At 39.0% G+C, this 17,180-nt stretch overlaps 1 protein-coding gene across 3 annotated transcripts in view; it reads right to left on the bottom strand.

The window, feature by feature from the left end:
* The window catches only part of LOC137003718 (ephrin type-B receptor 1-B), a 337,726-nt gene that overhangs the window by 8,324 nt on the left and 312,222 nt on the right, over positions 1-17,180 (bottom strand). For all 3 annotated transcript variants that reach the window (XM_067363994.1, XM_067363996.1, XM_067363995.1), the window contains exons 13-15: positions 7,752-7,901; positions 3,162-3,355; positions 2,015-2,170 (exon numbers count right to left, since the gene is read on the bottom strand). In XM_067363994.1, coding sequence (XP_067220095.1) covers positions 2,015-2,170; positions 3,162-3,355; positions 7,752-7,901 — 500 coding nt within the window. The remainder of the gene's footprint in view (positions 1-2,014; positions 2,171-3,161; positions 3,356-7,751; positions 7,902-17,180) is intronic.

Here is a 17,180-nt window from a genome sequence, read left to right as displayed (position 1 = left end):
GCGGAACTAACTTTACCCTGCGTCACGTGATTTTCGATTCTTGTGAAAAACGCCTATTGACCGCCCCACACACCCCGCAATATGTTATGTTATCAGCTATAAGTATTATTATTCAGTAATACACAGTTACTACTTTTCAATAAAACAACTATGCACATCCATTTTCAAAGGAAGTAACTGGTAAACAATTACAAGGACTTAAAACAAATTGACCTTGGCATATTTGAGCATATGTTTACTATTTTCAATAGCTTCAAAAAGTGGACACGCCTAGACTTAATTGCTGCAAAAGTGTCAATAATGTCATCATAGGACATCTGCCTGGAAACATCCCTGTTTATGCTCATACAATCAGACATGGCATTGCCATATACCATTTTAAACCCTTTTGAAACTATTATATATAGCTAGAGCTGTAAACAAGAAGTAAACACTTACAGTTAGGAACGTTCCCAGAACAAAGATTCTAACGTTCCCTGTTCGTTAGCCAGGAAAGTTTTCTTTAAATAGAACGTTCCCTTTAGGTTACAAAAAATGAAACCAATAGAGAACGTTCCCAGAACGTTCCTATTTGGTTCCCCCCAAAAATAACCAAACGGGAACCATATTGAAACGTTAGGGGAACATTCTGTGCTGATATGCAGTGTCATGTTTTGCTCATGATGATGGAGCGACAAGTAACCAATTAGTAACATACCCGTATATTTCGCTTTCTTTTTCTCATCCTCATTTTTATTTTTATGATACTGAGCCCCTATGGCTTTGACCTTTTCATGATGATGAAACTAAAACACTTAATCCAGGTAAACACGAACGACGACGTTCCCTGCAGCCTTCTACATCTCGTTTCTCTATTCTCTTCCTAACAGCAGCGGCCACTATCACCAGGAGACTTGTCACTCAGATAATACACAAGTAATCATAATGCCTCGAAATGGCAAAAGTATGAAATAATAATAATAATAATAGTAATAATCATTTACTCTCACTGGCGCCCCCCAGCTGTTTGCGCCCTATGCGACCGCCTAGTTTGCCTATGCCTAGAAACGGCACTGCTTAGAGGTTGTTCCACATTATTAAGCAAGTCACAGTTCTCATGCAATATGTGGAGGAAGAAAGATCTTTCTGAAGATGAAAAGCATGAAATGGCCCAATGTTGTGCAAAAGGCATTAAAACAACTATTGTGTGAAAACTGAATGGAGATTATCTAAATATCATAAGATTTGTGAGTGATTTAGTGCACAGCAAAGCTCGGTCAGACAAAGGCTTGTTAATGAAAGTTCCTGTCAAAAAAATGTATTGTATTAGAAGGGCAGCTATAAAAAAGCCAGTGTTGAGCAGCAAACAGGAACCAGTTATCTAAAAAGACATGGATAAACAAACAAACAAACATTTTCTTAGAAAAACTAAAATCTGAATGCTTATTCTACTGAAATCTAACTGATATGTCACTTGCATAATAATTTGGAACGTGGTGTAGAGCTGGTGGACAATGGTTGACCAGTAAACTTACACTGGAAAAACCAAGCCTACCAGCTTATTTAGAAACTGTACTTTAGGTCTGTGCTTGAGTTTTGGGTGATCACAAGTAGACGAGGGAGACACATACCCGTTTACACCTGGTATTTTAATCCGCATCTTTTGTCCACTTTCAAAAGAGGGGGAGGGGACAAATCTAATGGACAATATAAGCTCACGCAATTTACATATAAATGCTTCCAGAGATGACAGAAGAACATACAGAGAGCAGCAGCTTTCATTTCTGCTCTTACAGCTGCAAGACCATGACGAACGCTGCGAGTGTGTGTTAGAAATCAGGAATGGTGAGAGAACATTGTGCTTGGTATGTTTTTTGTCTTCAAAACCAAACTGGGCCTTAGACGGGTCCAAACTGGTTTGAATGGTTTATTAGTTGCATGACCATCTGATGTGGACAAGTTTGATCTGGTAGACCATTTTGGTCAATCTAGATGAGATTGTTAACAGGACTGACACATCAAACTTTAAACTCACTCTGAAGTCATCTGGGTGACCAGCTGTAGGGATGTGAAGCCAGAGTTGAGGAAGTTATCTCTGTACTGAGACATCTTGACGGCAGCCAGCCACTCCTCTACAGAACTAAAGGTGGTGAAGTCTGGGATAGACCTGTCCAACAATGGCTGGGACGGACTGGTGGAGGAGAGAAAGAGAGAGTGAGATGCAGGAGAGAAGAGAAATCAAATGACCCAACCTTGGGTGTCAGAGTTGCCGTCTTTGTAGGGACCAATACTGTGGCGACATATCCTGTTTTTCCCAGAATGAAAACAGCTTCATATGGGGAATAATTATGTCTTAATCCCTTTAATATGTAAAAATGCCAAATGTTTAGGGTTTGTTTGCTGGCTAGTCTACAGGACTTACACCATGTCTACACCGGACGCTAGCGGTGCGTCACGAAGCGTCAAAAGACACTAGAACCCATTATAATGGATGATATTTTCTACATTGGATGCAGAGCGGCACGATGCAACAACAAATTCCCGACAGTAAATGGATTCCCCGTTCTATTTCTGATGTAGTCCAACTGCTTTGCAACAGTCAGTTTGTTGTGCTCACTGTAGACAGCTTTTAGCTGTCGCGTCTCGTGTAGACAGTGTTTCACTATCATTAAGTTTGAGGTTGGTAAGACTTTTTGATGTTTTTAAAAAATGTCTCTTGTATGCTCATCAAGGCTTCATTTTTTTTAAACAGTAAAAACAGCAATATTGAGAAGAAAAAAAATTCAATTTAAAATAACTGTTTTTAGTATATTTGTATAGTATAATTGATTCCTGTGTTAGCAAAGCTGAATTTTCAGCAGCCATTACTTCAGTCTTCAGTGTCACATGATCCTTCAGAAATCCTTCTAATATGGTGATTTTGAAAACAGTTGTGCTGCTTCATATTTTTTCCAGGATTCTTTGATGAAGAGCAAGTTCAAAAGAACAGTATTTTTAGAAATAGAAATCTTTTGTGACAACGTAAAAGTTTTACTGTCACCTTTGTTCAAATTACTGCACGTTTACTAAATAAAAATGTTATTTTCTTTCAAAGAACCACAAACACTTGAACGGCAGTATTACATTCAGAATAATTTAAGGTTCTCACAATGGTATAAAAACAAAATGTTTGTTTGACTCACATAGTGGGTATACTGGCAACTGCTTTAAGGCTGGTGGGGTTACGGATGAGTTTGTCGAGCGTATTGACGATATCCGTGAAGCGCGGCCGAGCGTTCCGATCTTTCTGCCAGCAGTCGAGCATCAGCTGGTGGAGAGCAGTGGGACAGTCCATGGGGGGTGGCAGCCTGTAATCCTGCTCTATGGCGTTGATCACCTAGACACAGAGATATTGTTATCATTAATTAATTGCTTTATTGTCATTCGTGGGGAAGCACATATTATTCTTAATTTCTGGAGTCTCTTAGTGGATTTGTAAAAATTTTGAAAGGTTAAAAACAGTAAATAAATGATTTCTAAGTAATAAAAGATTACTAAGTAAACGATTCCATGACTCACTCAGAAAGGGCCACTGAATGAATCAGTGAACAAATCTTTTGAAATAAATGTTTTGGTGAACAAATACGTTTTGTTCATCTAAGGGTACATTTACACAACAACAATGTACTAAAAACTGAACAGTTTTTCCTTTGCGATATTTCAAAGGTTTTGTGTACAGTCAATGTTGTCAAAGATTTTAAAAGATTTGAAACTAAATTAAAGTCACTAGAAGAGATGCATTGTGAAAAATTGGTTTTAATTGAACAGCTTAAAGGGATAGATCACACAAAAATCTAATTTCTGTCATCATTTACTCACTCTCAATTGTTCCAAACCTGTATTAATTTCTTTCTTCTGCTGAACACAAAAGAGGATATTTTGATTTCAGTAATCAAACAGTTGATTGACTTCCATAGTATGAAAAAAATATTACCATGGAAGTCCGTGGGGCCCATCAACTGTTTCAAAATATCTTCTTTTGTGTTCAAAAGAAAGAAGTTCATACAGGTTTGAAACAATTGAGGGTGAGTAAATGATGACATGATTTTCATTTTTGGGTGGACTATCCCTTTAAATAATAAGAACTAAATAATACCATCACCATAACATAAAAAAGCTCCAAAGGCACACAATATTGTTTTATCTCACATAAATACCCTAATATATCAGTTTTATTGCATAGACACCACAACATGACATACAAACATCCTGTGAACATCATTAATCTCTAACTGTGATCTGTTGTTCTATCCTCCTCAAACACTGGACTCTCTTCCCACATTCCTCTCTCTCTGATTCTCTCAGAAACAAGCAAACATCAAATGAACAAACAAACATGGTCTATCCTCTGCATACCAATCTGGAGCTCTGTTTCGCATAAACATGAATCTAAATATTTGAGGATCAATAAACTCTCTTCTCCCTCCACAGCGGCCGCATTTCTCCTAAACGGATTCCACGGGATGGCAGTGAAATGTGGGCTCTGAGCGCTGCAGATGTCCTGCTGTTTCATTATGCTGATATGATTATTTTATGTTAATTTGGGATTGGATGATTGTTAAAAACTCTAGAAGATCAGATAATGAGGTGTGTGATAGGCCGAAAAAACATTATCCAACTCATCCGCAACTTTACCTTTGGCGGTTCTTCTGTGTCTGAGAGTATAACATGGGAGCTCTGTTGGTTTATGTTTTTGGTGCATGTCATAAGACGTTAAACTCTTTGTACAATTTTCAAATGCAACAAATTAAGTCTGTCAAGCATGACAAACAATGTCCCTTTTGAGCAATGGATACAATCTTTGGGGAAAAAAAGTACATCCAAAGTATGTACAGAAAGTACACAGAGAGTCATTAATTTTTCAATTTATTTTCTTTGTTTTGAATGTTCTGAATCTCTGAATGCTCAATTTTTTACAGTTGTGAGTTCGGCAGTCAGTGAGCATCAGAGGCAATGGTATTGAAAGGCCTTAGGAGTCTTAGGGTAGTCTCAGTGTTCGTTTAAGGGGGCTGAAAGTGATTTGCAACACACATTATATATATCAAGAATGCATTTTGAAGACCTACAGGTTCACTTTTCACATACATATTAATTGCAAAAATTATTGGCCATCACAGGTTACCATAAAAAGGTTATGATGACACACAACGGCATGAGTCCCTTTTATATTATATTATATTATATTATATTATATTATATTATATTATATTATATTATATTATATTATATTATATTATATTATATTATATTATATTATATTATATTATATTATATTATATTTAGTGCTGTGAAAAGATTAATCGCGATTAATCGCATCCAAAATAAAAGTTTGTGTTTGCATAATATATGTGTGTACTGTGTATAATTATTATATTATATATATATATATATATATATATATATATATATATATATATATATATAAAAATACACACACATAAATGTATATATTTAAGAAATAATTGGGTGTATATACCGTATATATATATATAATTTTTATATTATATATATGATTTTTATATTATATATAAATATAACAAATATTTCTTAAATATATACATGAATGTGTGTGTATTTATATATACATAATAATTCTACACACACATACACACACACACACATATATTATATAAACATTAACTTTTATTTTGGATGTGATTAATCACGATTATTCTTTTGACAGCACTAAATATATTATATTCTTTAATCTTAACTCTTAATTCTCAAGTTAATTCTCTTAATTCAGCAGCCATATCACCCTGTAGCCCAAGACTGGTTGCCCACTGAAGCTAAGCAGGGCTGAGCCTGGTTAGTACCTGGATGGGAGACCTCCTGGGAAAACTATGTTGCTGCTGGAAGAGGTGTTAGTGAGGCCAGCAGGGGGTGCTCACCCTGTGGTCTGTGTGGGTCCTAACACCCCAGTATAGTGATGGGGACACTATACTGACAAAAAGCACCGTCCTTCGGATGAGACGTTAAACCGAGGTCCTGACTCTCTGTGGTCATTAAAAATCCCAGGATGTCTTTCGAAAAGAGTAGGGGTGTAACCCTGACATCCTGGCCAAACTTGCCCATTGGCCTCTGCCCATCATGGCCTCCTAATCATCCCTATACACTGATTGGCTTCCTCACTCTGTCTCCTCTCCACCAATAAGCTGGTGTGTGGTGGGCGTACTGGCGCAATATGGCTGCCGTCGCATCATCCAGGTGGATGCTGCACATTGGTGGTGGTTGAGGAGATTCCCCCTTCAATATGTAAAGCGCTTTGAGTGCCCAGAAAAGCGCTATATAAATGTAAGGATTATTATTATTATTATAATTCTGCCAGCACCGTTCGGCACATAGGGCGTCAAGCGTTTTCCGTTGGCTTCGATCCACATCGGCGTCTTCAGCCTCATCACATGGAATGCCGACTGCTCGCAGGTTGTCCATAAAAGTCATTCGCCAGGTGATTTTCGGTCATCCTCATTTTTGTTTGCCTTGTGCAGGCCGACAGAGTATCGCTGTCTTGGTAGCCAGTGGTCGGGCAGGCGTAAGATCGATCCGGAAAAACGGAAACAGAGTTCAGTGACGGACGCGGAGAAGAGCTGTGCACCGGTGCCATGATATACTTCCAAGTTCGTAACATAGTTACTTTCAAATGATGGTTTCCATCATCATCATCCAGGTTTTGCAAGTGTAGGTCAGCACAACAACTGGTGCCAGGAGCCGAATTTTACTCTGCAGGGAGTGGGAGGGCGAATTACAAATTGGACAAAGTCCTTGGAACGCTGCAGACCGCTTGCCGATGCGGCATGCAACATCTCGCACTGCGTCCCCATCTGAGGTGATGAGGCTGCCAAGATAAGTGAAGTTCAACATTTCTTCCACCTGTTGTCCACCGATGGTAATCAGGACTCTCGAGTTTGCATAACTGATGCAAACAACTATGGACTTCTGTCCACTAATTCAGAGTCCAGCCCTGGCTGCTTGATTTTCTAGGGCTGTTATGAGATCTCGAAGGGCAAATTGGGTCGGGCCGAAAAAGACGATATCATTGACAAAGTCGAGATCAGCAAGGAGGAGGTTTCTGCCTGTCCAGGGTAGGCCGATGTTGTAGGCGGTTGATGGAGTGGCGGACAACAAAGTCGATAGTATCGGCAAGAGCAAGTAACCTTGTTTGTACAGCAGTTTCGATCACAAATAAATCCGTTACCCCTTCTTCCATCCATACGCAGCAGCAAGAACCTTGTAACAGGCTGCGAAAAATGTCAATGAATCGAGATTCCGTAAGCACGGGCTATCCGGGCTAGATCCGTTGTTGATATTCAAGTGATTGTTCAATCACTTGTTGCAGAATGAAGATCTGCTCGATACAGGACTGGACACTTCGGAAGCCCGGTTGTTGCTTTCCATGGCAGGCATAGGCTTGTCGGAGGTGGTTAAGGAGGACAATGGGGAGTACCTTCCCAGGTACCAATAGGAGGGTAATACCCAGACAGTTAATATAATATAATATAATATAATATAATATAATATAATATAATATAATATAATATAATATAATATAATATAATATAATATAATATAATATAATATAATATAATATAATATAATATAATATAATATAATATAATATAATATAATATAATATTATTTTTGGGTTTGGGTTGCCCATTTACAATTCAAGGCTAGTGTGTCTCAAAGCCTGTTATAGACATCAGTATTCTGTTCTGTATAAAATGGAAACTTACATCTTGGTTGCTCATGTCCCAGTAGGGCCTCTCGCCAAAAGACATCACCTCCCACATGACGATACCGTAACTCCAGACGTCACTAGCAGAAGTAAACTTCCTGTATGCGATCGCTTCTGGCGAGGTCCATCTCACAGGGATCTTTCCACCCTGAAGGATAGACAAAAACACAAGATTTAAATGGGGAGCTGTCATTTTGATTGATTTTGGACACATTAATCCATGTGAGACTATAATATCTATGTACACATAACCATCCAATAGAAAAATGTACCACTTTCACATGGACAACTGGGAAGTATGTTGTTTGAACAAAACAAATAAAGCAACGGGAACATATCGACTCACTGAGTTCTATGTCCATCGCAACTATAAATATTTGCAAACATTGGGCAGAATTTTCATTTTTTAAAATTCAGCATGACATGAATTCCATTATTTTTGCTTTACAAAACACCATAAAAACCTCTCTTTTCCTCCTTCAGTACACACACACAATAGTGTATGTGTGTGTTTGTGAGGAGGGCCTAGTCTCGTCCGTGGAGCGTGTCTGTCTGTAATTGGTCTACCTGAGGCTGGATTTGTGCGTCTCACTGATTAAAATTGACAGCGGTTTGTTTTAAGATTCACCTCACACACACACCCACCCACCCACACAAACAATGACAAAACACACAGAGATCTGGTTTGAGAAACCACATGCTTTATGTTCCAGTCTAATGATGTCAATTAGTTCAGTCCTGTATCTGATGTAAACCAGACAAAAATTCAAATGACAGTGCATGGCCTAAAAAGTGACAATAATAAGACAACTATTTTCACATTTTCTGAAGAAAATATGAGTGGTGTTTACAGTGTTGGGGATAATGCATTGCAAGTAACTTGAGTTACGTAATCAGATTACTTCTTCGAGTAACTAGTAATGCATTACTTTTTCAACAAAATATTGAAGTTATTTTTTCACATTTATTGACTGACATCCTGTCCCCATGCTGAGAGAAATAAAATGCATAGGTGTTGTGTGAGCTGTGTGTGAACCTGATGGTTATTGGACTAAATGTGAACATGCATTTCCTCATCTCACTTGCATGAAAACATTCAGTATTCCTCAAAATAAGATTAAAAAAATAAAAAAAGTAAAATGTAATCTTAGAATTTTACGCAAACCTGTAATAATTAAATTTTTCAAACAAATATACTATATGTATTTAATCTCACTTTATTAACCAATGTCTTTGCTGCTTGACAATTAATGATCTAATACAACCATACTAATAAGCAATCGCTTTAGATTAGATTCAGAAATAAGAGTGTTGAACTTCCTTCTCTTGTTTCCTATTCTTCTTTAATCTAGAATGGCAGCACAACTGAAAAGGTTTGTTTGAGCTGCGCCCTCTACTGTACAGGCGTAAATATGCATTTCCTTCAGCCTGAGGCTTATTCATTAAACTTTTGGTGTGAAAAGGGCCTTAACATTTGCCAAAAATGTAACTTTTTTGTTGTTATTAAAAAAAACAAACAAACAAGCAAGCCCAGTCCAGGTGAGAAAAAAAGTAATGTAACGTATTTTATAAATAGTAACTAAGTAACCAAATTTGTTACTTTCATAGGGAGTAACACAATATTGTAATGCATTACTTTTAGAAGTAAGTTTCCCCAACACTGGGTGTTTATCAGTGCAAAACTTGCTGCCAGGACATAATGTGGGTTGTTGCTAGGGCGTTGCTATGCAGTTAAATAGTGTCCTAAATGTTTTTTATTAAGTTGCAGTGTGGTTGCTACATGGTTGCTTATGGTCTTCATACATTCCAGTCTTTAGAAATGACTTGTCTCTCTTCTTTAATATAAGTTAATATTAGGGAATTTACCAGCACCTTACCCACCAGATTTATACTTTCTAAATGACACTTGAGAAGTTTTAAAATGAAGCTAAAAAATAAACACAAAATATTTCAGCGAGCTGCAAAAGAGGCAAAATAGAGTAAATTCAAATGAGTATGCATGATGTCACTGCTTGTGGGCGGGGAAAAAACATTTTAGTATATGAAAGCACAACAACCCAACACAAGATTACCCTCCTTCTCTGTCCATTTTATTTGTCTTTTTTATTCAGTTTGTTGGAAACAGTGACGAAACAGTGGTCAGAGAAGGACAGATGCCTGCTGGGAGTTTGCGTCACTCTTACAATTGCTCAATGACACTTCTCTCTTTAGTCCCCTCCATCCTTACTACTTTTTTCTTTATCTATCCATCTATCTCTATATTTCTGCAGCACATTGACAACTACGAAAAAGAAGTGTCGATCATTTTCTCATTCAGTTTAAACAGAATCTAAAGATGAAAGGGATTGAAAACAAAGGCACCATCCTTATTTATGAATCCAACTCACAAAGTTAATTTCAGTGTGTTGCGGTCAGCAGAGATTCACAAATCTCAATAATCCTAAAGGATCGAAATCTGATTTTCTTTGCTCTTTTTACATAAAAGAATGTGACGTACTACTGTATGTAAATACACTATTATAATTACAAAGCAAAGCTTCCAGCCCACCCAGATCATGTACTGAAACTTAGCTGCAAAAATGGGTCATTCAGAAATCATCACAGATATGACACGCAATACACACAAGATATGCTGCTTTGCGTTTGAGACCTTGGCAACCGGCCATGTTTACATATCACAGTAGGACTGGGACAATACTATCGATGCATCGCGATTCGTGGATCGTTTCTGATTTTGAGCTAAGCTTATAACAGCAGATTGTGCTCTAGGCTATTTTTTAACCGCATGCTCAAATGCTCACGAAGAAGACCGCTTGTGCATTCGCTTGAGTCTGACAATGTATTTGCACCTCAGTATGCTTTTATGGAGCAACATTAATTAACAGCCCACTGTAAGCACCCTTGTAATTTGCTTCAACTTTATGAATGATTTTTTTTATAGAAGGTTCGAGTGGTGTGTAAGGAATTGGAAAGAAGCAGAGTATGTCTGTTTTCTCGAATTGTGATGCATAGATGTATTGTCCTAGCCCTATATCATAGTAGTATTTAACAATTTTACCCACCCTGATGAAAAGACACTGTGAGGTACTCCAATATGAGGAGGTTAGCCAATCATTAAAGAGATAATTTGCATAGTCTTAAAGATACAGTAGTAAAAAATAGCAACTGTAAAGGGTAACACAAACAGCAACAGTTTTTTTGGTGCCTTGACTAACTATAAATGGACTTCAGGGAAAACAAAATAGAATGCTTCAGAATATAAACAATTTTTTTGATCAAATGAAAAATATATGAGTGACTGAAGGGATTGGATGACCCTTTGTGCTTGGACTTTCTCCTGACCTCTGTGTTCAGTGACCTGAAAGACTCAATTTCATCTTCATTGATTCCAATAAAAGATGGAATGAACCTACATACAACAGAAAACAGTGTCTTAAGGTCACCTTCACTGACTGCTTTCTGTCACGAGAGGTCTGTCACCATACAGACGGAGCACATAAATACTGAATTCAGCTTAGTGACAGTTACTTTAACATCGAATCCATGTAGTGTGAACATAACAGTACTGACCTAGTAATTGTTAATGCAAAAGCTGCACTTTTTTTTTTTTATATACCAATGACAGTGTTTGAAAATAAATAGCTGAATAACTGAAATGTGAAAAGTCTGGGCAAATACAATAATGTGGTTTATCATTCATACAGCATTTATAGTTATAGATTCATGAGTCTCTCTGATACGTGACACTGTTTGTCACTGTTTTGGATACGAGCTGCAGTCTGATAGAACAATGAAGATCTGTCCTTCAGAGCGGCACATGCACACAGCAAACAACACTTGAAAAAGTGATGAAGAAAGACGCACCACTTGTGTTTAATGTCCCAGACACAAACAATCTGCATCGGAAATGTGCCTGCATGAGGCAAGATGACAGCGGCATATATTTAGATCTGTCAATGAAAAAGTACACAGAAAGAAAATATAGCTGCGAGCAGCAATTAATGGGGTTCAATCGCTTTAAGGCCTTTAAGCACGTGTAAAAAGGTATGTTTTATTTAACAAGCTTGTAATCACCTAGATCAAAGATGGAAAAGACCATTTACAGTCAAAACAGGCAAAATACTAAGGAGATATATGTTGTAAAGCTTTTTAACAGTTCTTATTTCAGTTTTGAAATAATCTCTAATAGTAAGTGAACGATTTGATTGAGAGGTGGTCGTAGAGGCAAAGTTGCTCAGACTGAGTTCATTTAATATGAATTTTGTGGGCGTGTGCGAAAAATCACGTGGTATACAATCCTTTATGCACGTGAAAAATGCAAAGGTGATTTCTTTAGATTTTTTCACAGGCCTCTAGGGCCATGAATCAAACGGGCTCAGTGAGTTCTGTTCTGATCGGCCTCCGTTAACCTTGTCTGAAAGCAGCTCGAACTTCATTGGCTAATGTCATCTGACCAATGGTCAGATGAAGCAAAAAAATTAGCTGTTTTAGCAGCAAACACTTAAGATGGGTTTGGTGCACACAGTGGTAAAAAGTACCCCATGTGTACAAAGAAATATACTGCTGGATCTTTAATGTTGTGGGCTTATTTTTCTGCCAGAGATCCTGGACATCTTGATCAGATACATGGAATAATGGATTCTATTAAATACCAACAGATAAAATATCAAATCCTGACTGTCCCTTTTAGAAGTCTTATAATGGGCTGTGGATGGATCTTCCATCAGGACAATGATCCAAAACAAACATCAAAATCAGCACAAAAATGTGTCACTGAGCACAAAATTAAGCTTCTGCCATGGCCATCCCAGTCCCTTGACCTGAACCCTAAAGAAAAAGAGTGGAGAAGAAGAAGAAGAAGAGAAGAAGCACTAACATTGAGCTGGGAATCTGAAGGATCTGGAGAGATTCTGTATGAAGGAATGGTCTCTGATCTCTTATCAGGGGTTCTCCAAACTCATCAGGCATTATAGAAGAAGAGTCAGAGCCTTTATCTTGGCAAAAGGAGGTTGCAAAAAGTTTTGAATAAAATGGTATGATTAATTGTGAGCAGTGTGTATTAGAGAAAATATTTCTCTCATAATGAGATTTTCCCCTGTTTAAAATTATTATTCTCCAATGAAAGATTGGATTTTTGTAGATTTTTTAAATAAAAGATCAAAAGTATAAACAATTTTCACAGCCTTCTTTGGTCATATTTACCAAGGGTATGAATAATTTTGAGCACGACTGTATATAGTCGTTTTTTTTTTTTTTTTTTTCATTTTATAGTGCCACCAAGTTGTCAGTTGCTGCACTGTTTTCACGCGCCAGATACATACAAAGTTGTACTGAGTTTGATGAAATCTCTTTCCGTTCAAGAGGGATAGCATTTTTAGCAAAAGTGGCCATGCCCACTTTGAACATTTTGGTGTCCTGTCATGGGCGTGAACTGAAATTTCAACTTTTTAATGATAATTATAAAAAATCAGACTCCAGAGAATCTTTCTGCACTGGTTTGGTTCCAATCGGGCGAAAAAAAACCTAGGACTAGTTCGCAAAAGTAGGTTTTTCGAAAAATCCAAAATACCTGAAAATTTCTCCAAGGTGACATGCATTTTCTTAGTCTTGAGCCAAAGATTCAAACAATATAAGACACTTGAGCCTGCGACGAACATTTTTTTACATGAGCATGAAGTCATGCAAAAATATAGCGGGGTGTAACACAAACTATGATGTGACATATATACAGTTCACATGATATAAAATTACTCATACTTTGATATGAAAGTCCACCCTCCACCCCCATCTCTTACTGATGTCAACAAACCAATGCTACAAAATTGATAAATATAATAGATCACCTTGTCTAACTGCTTTTAAATTATAACCCGTGGCCATTCGTTTTCTCTGTGGGCCTCACCGATCTAATTTGCTTATATCTTCTCCACTTACATTAATTTTAAATTCCAGTCCAAATTGTGCTGCAATAACATCAGCAGGCAAATCAGACGTCAGGGGAGGTGGTTCAGATAGCAGTAGGCTAACCGCGCGTATCTAACCTTTCGCCCCCTCTTCCCTGTCTCGTACAGCCCGCCACCGCCCAGACACCCAACGGGGACAGCACAAATTAAACCACGCTCACCTAATCCTTTATCATCCTTTCATTCCAATTTCCCATCCAGGATTTTTAATATTAGATTATGACCTTGTCTTTCATAACCAGGTTAAGCATTCCTTTTTCCTCTCTCGCTTTCTTTTGAGAGTTCTTTATGCTTAAAGGAAACAGTGCTTGTACGCCATTGTGAACAGTTTTCTTTGGGATCAAGTCTGTCACATGGTACTCTGCCCATGCTGCAGGTCAAAGGACAGATTTCATGTTTAAATAATGACAGTCGAGGACAGTTGTGTGGTAAAGTGATGTTGATATCCTCCGTAACTCGCTAACCAATCTGCTCACAGTCAACATTTTACAAGAGAGGCAAGAGTCAAGGCTGCATAAACCCAGGAAATTGAGACTGAATTGATAGTTTATACTGACTAAAATAAATCACGATAAATGCTGCAGTCCAAATTACACACTAAAAGGGCAAACAGCAGATTTACTATTGCTTGTACTGATTAAAATTAATATAAACTTATTTTTAGGATTAACATATAACTTGACCCCACGGTGGACATAAGGAATACCTGAAATTGAGTGTCTTGTTGAGGAGAGGTGTTCATTTATTGTTATTAGTGATAAAATGGGGGGAAAAAAAATCGCACAAATCACAAAAGTATTGAAGGAAACACATCATATTTCAGGAGCAGAATATCATAGGGCCCCAAGCAGCCACCCTGGCAACATCCTGGTAACCAACCAGAACTCCCCTTGCCACCCCAACCTATCCCACCGAACATCATCCTAGCAACCACCCAGGACACCCTAAAAACCACCCAGTAACAGCCTAGCAACCCCCTAGAACACCCTAAAAACAGCCCAGCAACATCATAACCATATGTTGTTTTAAGATTCCAACAAAAACCTTATTCCTTGGCATAAATTAAACCATAAATCAACATTTATTCAGAATGAATCTGGCCCTGTGAGAGTGACCTTGAGACTGTCCATCTAAATGCTGTTTTACACTATTAGAATTGTTCAAAGTGATTTATTGTGAGATTAGGAAAGATTAGGAAGCGTAAAAAGAGCACATATGTTCTTCTCAGCTGCACTGCACTGGGGACTGACACACACATACAGACAGGGAATGTAATAACTGATGGGCTTATACTGGCTTAGCTACCTGTGAAACTTGAAATTCATCAGACTACATCACACACCTACACACACAGGTTTGTTTTGCTATCAAAATGAGGACATTCCACAGGCGTAATGGTTTTTATACTGTACAAACTGTACATTCTACACTACCCCTATTCCTAAACCTAACCATCACAGAAAACATTCTGCATTTTCATTCCAGTGCCAACATTTCATACGGTAATGTTAGGCAGCTTTGATTTATTTGCTTAATGTTGATGATCGTGTTATTTTACATATGCATCTGCTTACATATGCTATCGCTTGTTTCTGCTTCTTCGGCTGTGTTCTTCTCCTGTTGATCAGGAGATTCAGTACTCTTTCAGAAGATGCGTAATATCGTATATCAGTAAACAGCAAAAGGCAGGAAAACTGTCAATGGGGGGAAGCGTTGTTTCATAAATGATGGAAAATTTCAGGCAGGGAAAGAGTTAAATATGTTTAACGGCATTCTTTAATACAGATTACATGTTCATTAAATGTAACATTATAATTTAATAATTTTGAAAATTCCTAGGTGTACATTTTTATCAGTCCATGCATTCCATGGGAATTGAATCCATGTGTAACACAGTTTATTGTTCAGGGAAGGAGGAGGAGGGAACCCGAGAATCATATAATCATATAAAATAACCAAATAGCTCCTCCGTGAGAAACTCGAGACCGGTGCAGTGCACAGGTGGCGCTCATCATCAATCACGCCACCGTTCTCACGGCTCTCGTCCTGCTTGCCACACCATGACCTTGGCTTTTATAGGCACAACGCTCTACTGCTTGAGCTACATGAGCAACAGTACAGGAGCAACAGTTGCCAACACTGATGCAACAAAACCAGACATCTGCATGATGGTCAGATGGCTTTTTTGTGTGTGTGTCTTTGCCTAATTTACACTGCCAGCAAACCAAGTTGGGCAGTGTGAACTAGTTTAAGTGACAGTTCTTGGTAGTAATGAGTAGTAATGTGAACCATTCTTGACACTGACAAGCAAAAGGCTGGCTAAAAGAGACTATACAATTGCACAAGATGCTAAAGGACATCAGACTTCAATACCTAGAACCGAGAAGACAAGTGTGGGAAAACAACTGAAGACACTGAAGGAATTGAAATAGTGAATTAACAGGAAAGAGAGAATGAGCACGTCACATTCCACAATCTGGCATGCCTCGGATGGGAGAGGAAGAGGAAGAGGGAAACAGAAAGTGACAGAGAGGAGAGTGTCAGGGTGAGGGGGTGTCACACATTCAGATCCCACCTCAGTGTAAACAGTTTTATTTTCCATTTGCAGCACACAGCCACTGCACTCATGCTGACAGCGAGAGGGAAATCTGTGTTCATGAAGAGAAAGTGAGGGACAATTCTTTATTTCTTCCCTTTCAATTTCACTCCCTTTTCTATATCATATTCTCCAAGACCAAGCAAGCTCCAGTTTTAGGTGTGAAACTCACTGGCTTGTTTGTGTGTGTGGTTTAGAATAAGATATATGAACTGTTTTACATTGGTGCCGAAACCCAGGAGGAAGGAGGGACATGCTGTCGGAGAGCCCTCGCTGCTGAGGGGGATTGCGGTGCTGCGGAGTTCGGGTAGCGTGGGAGTGAAGCCCGCGAGAGACTGCCCGAGGCGCTGGTGGGGTGGCTGCCGTCCTGGAGGGAGCGGAGGAGTGTCGTTGTCCGCCGTGGGCCGGAGACTGCTACCGTCCGCCATGAAGGGGAGGAGCAGGGGTCGGCGGACTCGCTGCCGGCTGCCCTCAACCGGAGGAGCCATCGCCGGCCACCAGGAGGCGGTCGAGGATCGGGCCATCCAGCGAGCGTCCAGTGCCATCGCATGGCACCGCGAGGAAGAGCCTCTTGGCAGGCTGAGGACTGAGCGGCAGTGTGTCTGGGAACCGGACCCAGATTTTTTTTTTCTTTCTTTTTCATCTCTGCCCTCTCTCGTCCTGTCACTCCCCTTGCTTCCGTCTCTTTTCTCTCGTCTCGTCTGTCCTTACCCCCAGGTGCTGCGGCCGCCGAGACAGTAAGCGCAGTCGCGGGAGTACCCCCCCCCCCCGCCTGCGAGGGGAGATGGGGGTATGTGTCAACCAGGGCGGACGAGAGCCGTGAGGGAACGGCGCGAGAGTTAATGAGCCTCACCTGGGAGGCGCACCG

Source organism: Chanodichthys erythropterus, chromosome 16 (assembly GCF_024489055.1).
Source record: "Chanodichthys erythropterus isolate Z2021 chromosome 16, ASM2448905v1, whole genome shotgun sequence".
NCBI lineage: Eukaryota > Metazoa > Chordata > Actinopteri > Cypriniformes > Xenocyprididae > Chanodichthys > Chanodichthys erythropterus.
Note: the sequence above shows the minus strand (reverse complement) of the source record. Positions and strands in the feature narration are given on the sequence as shown.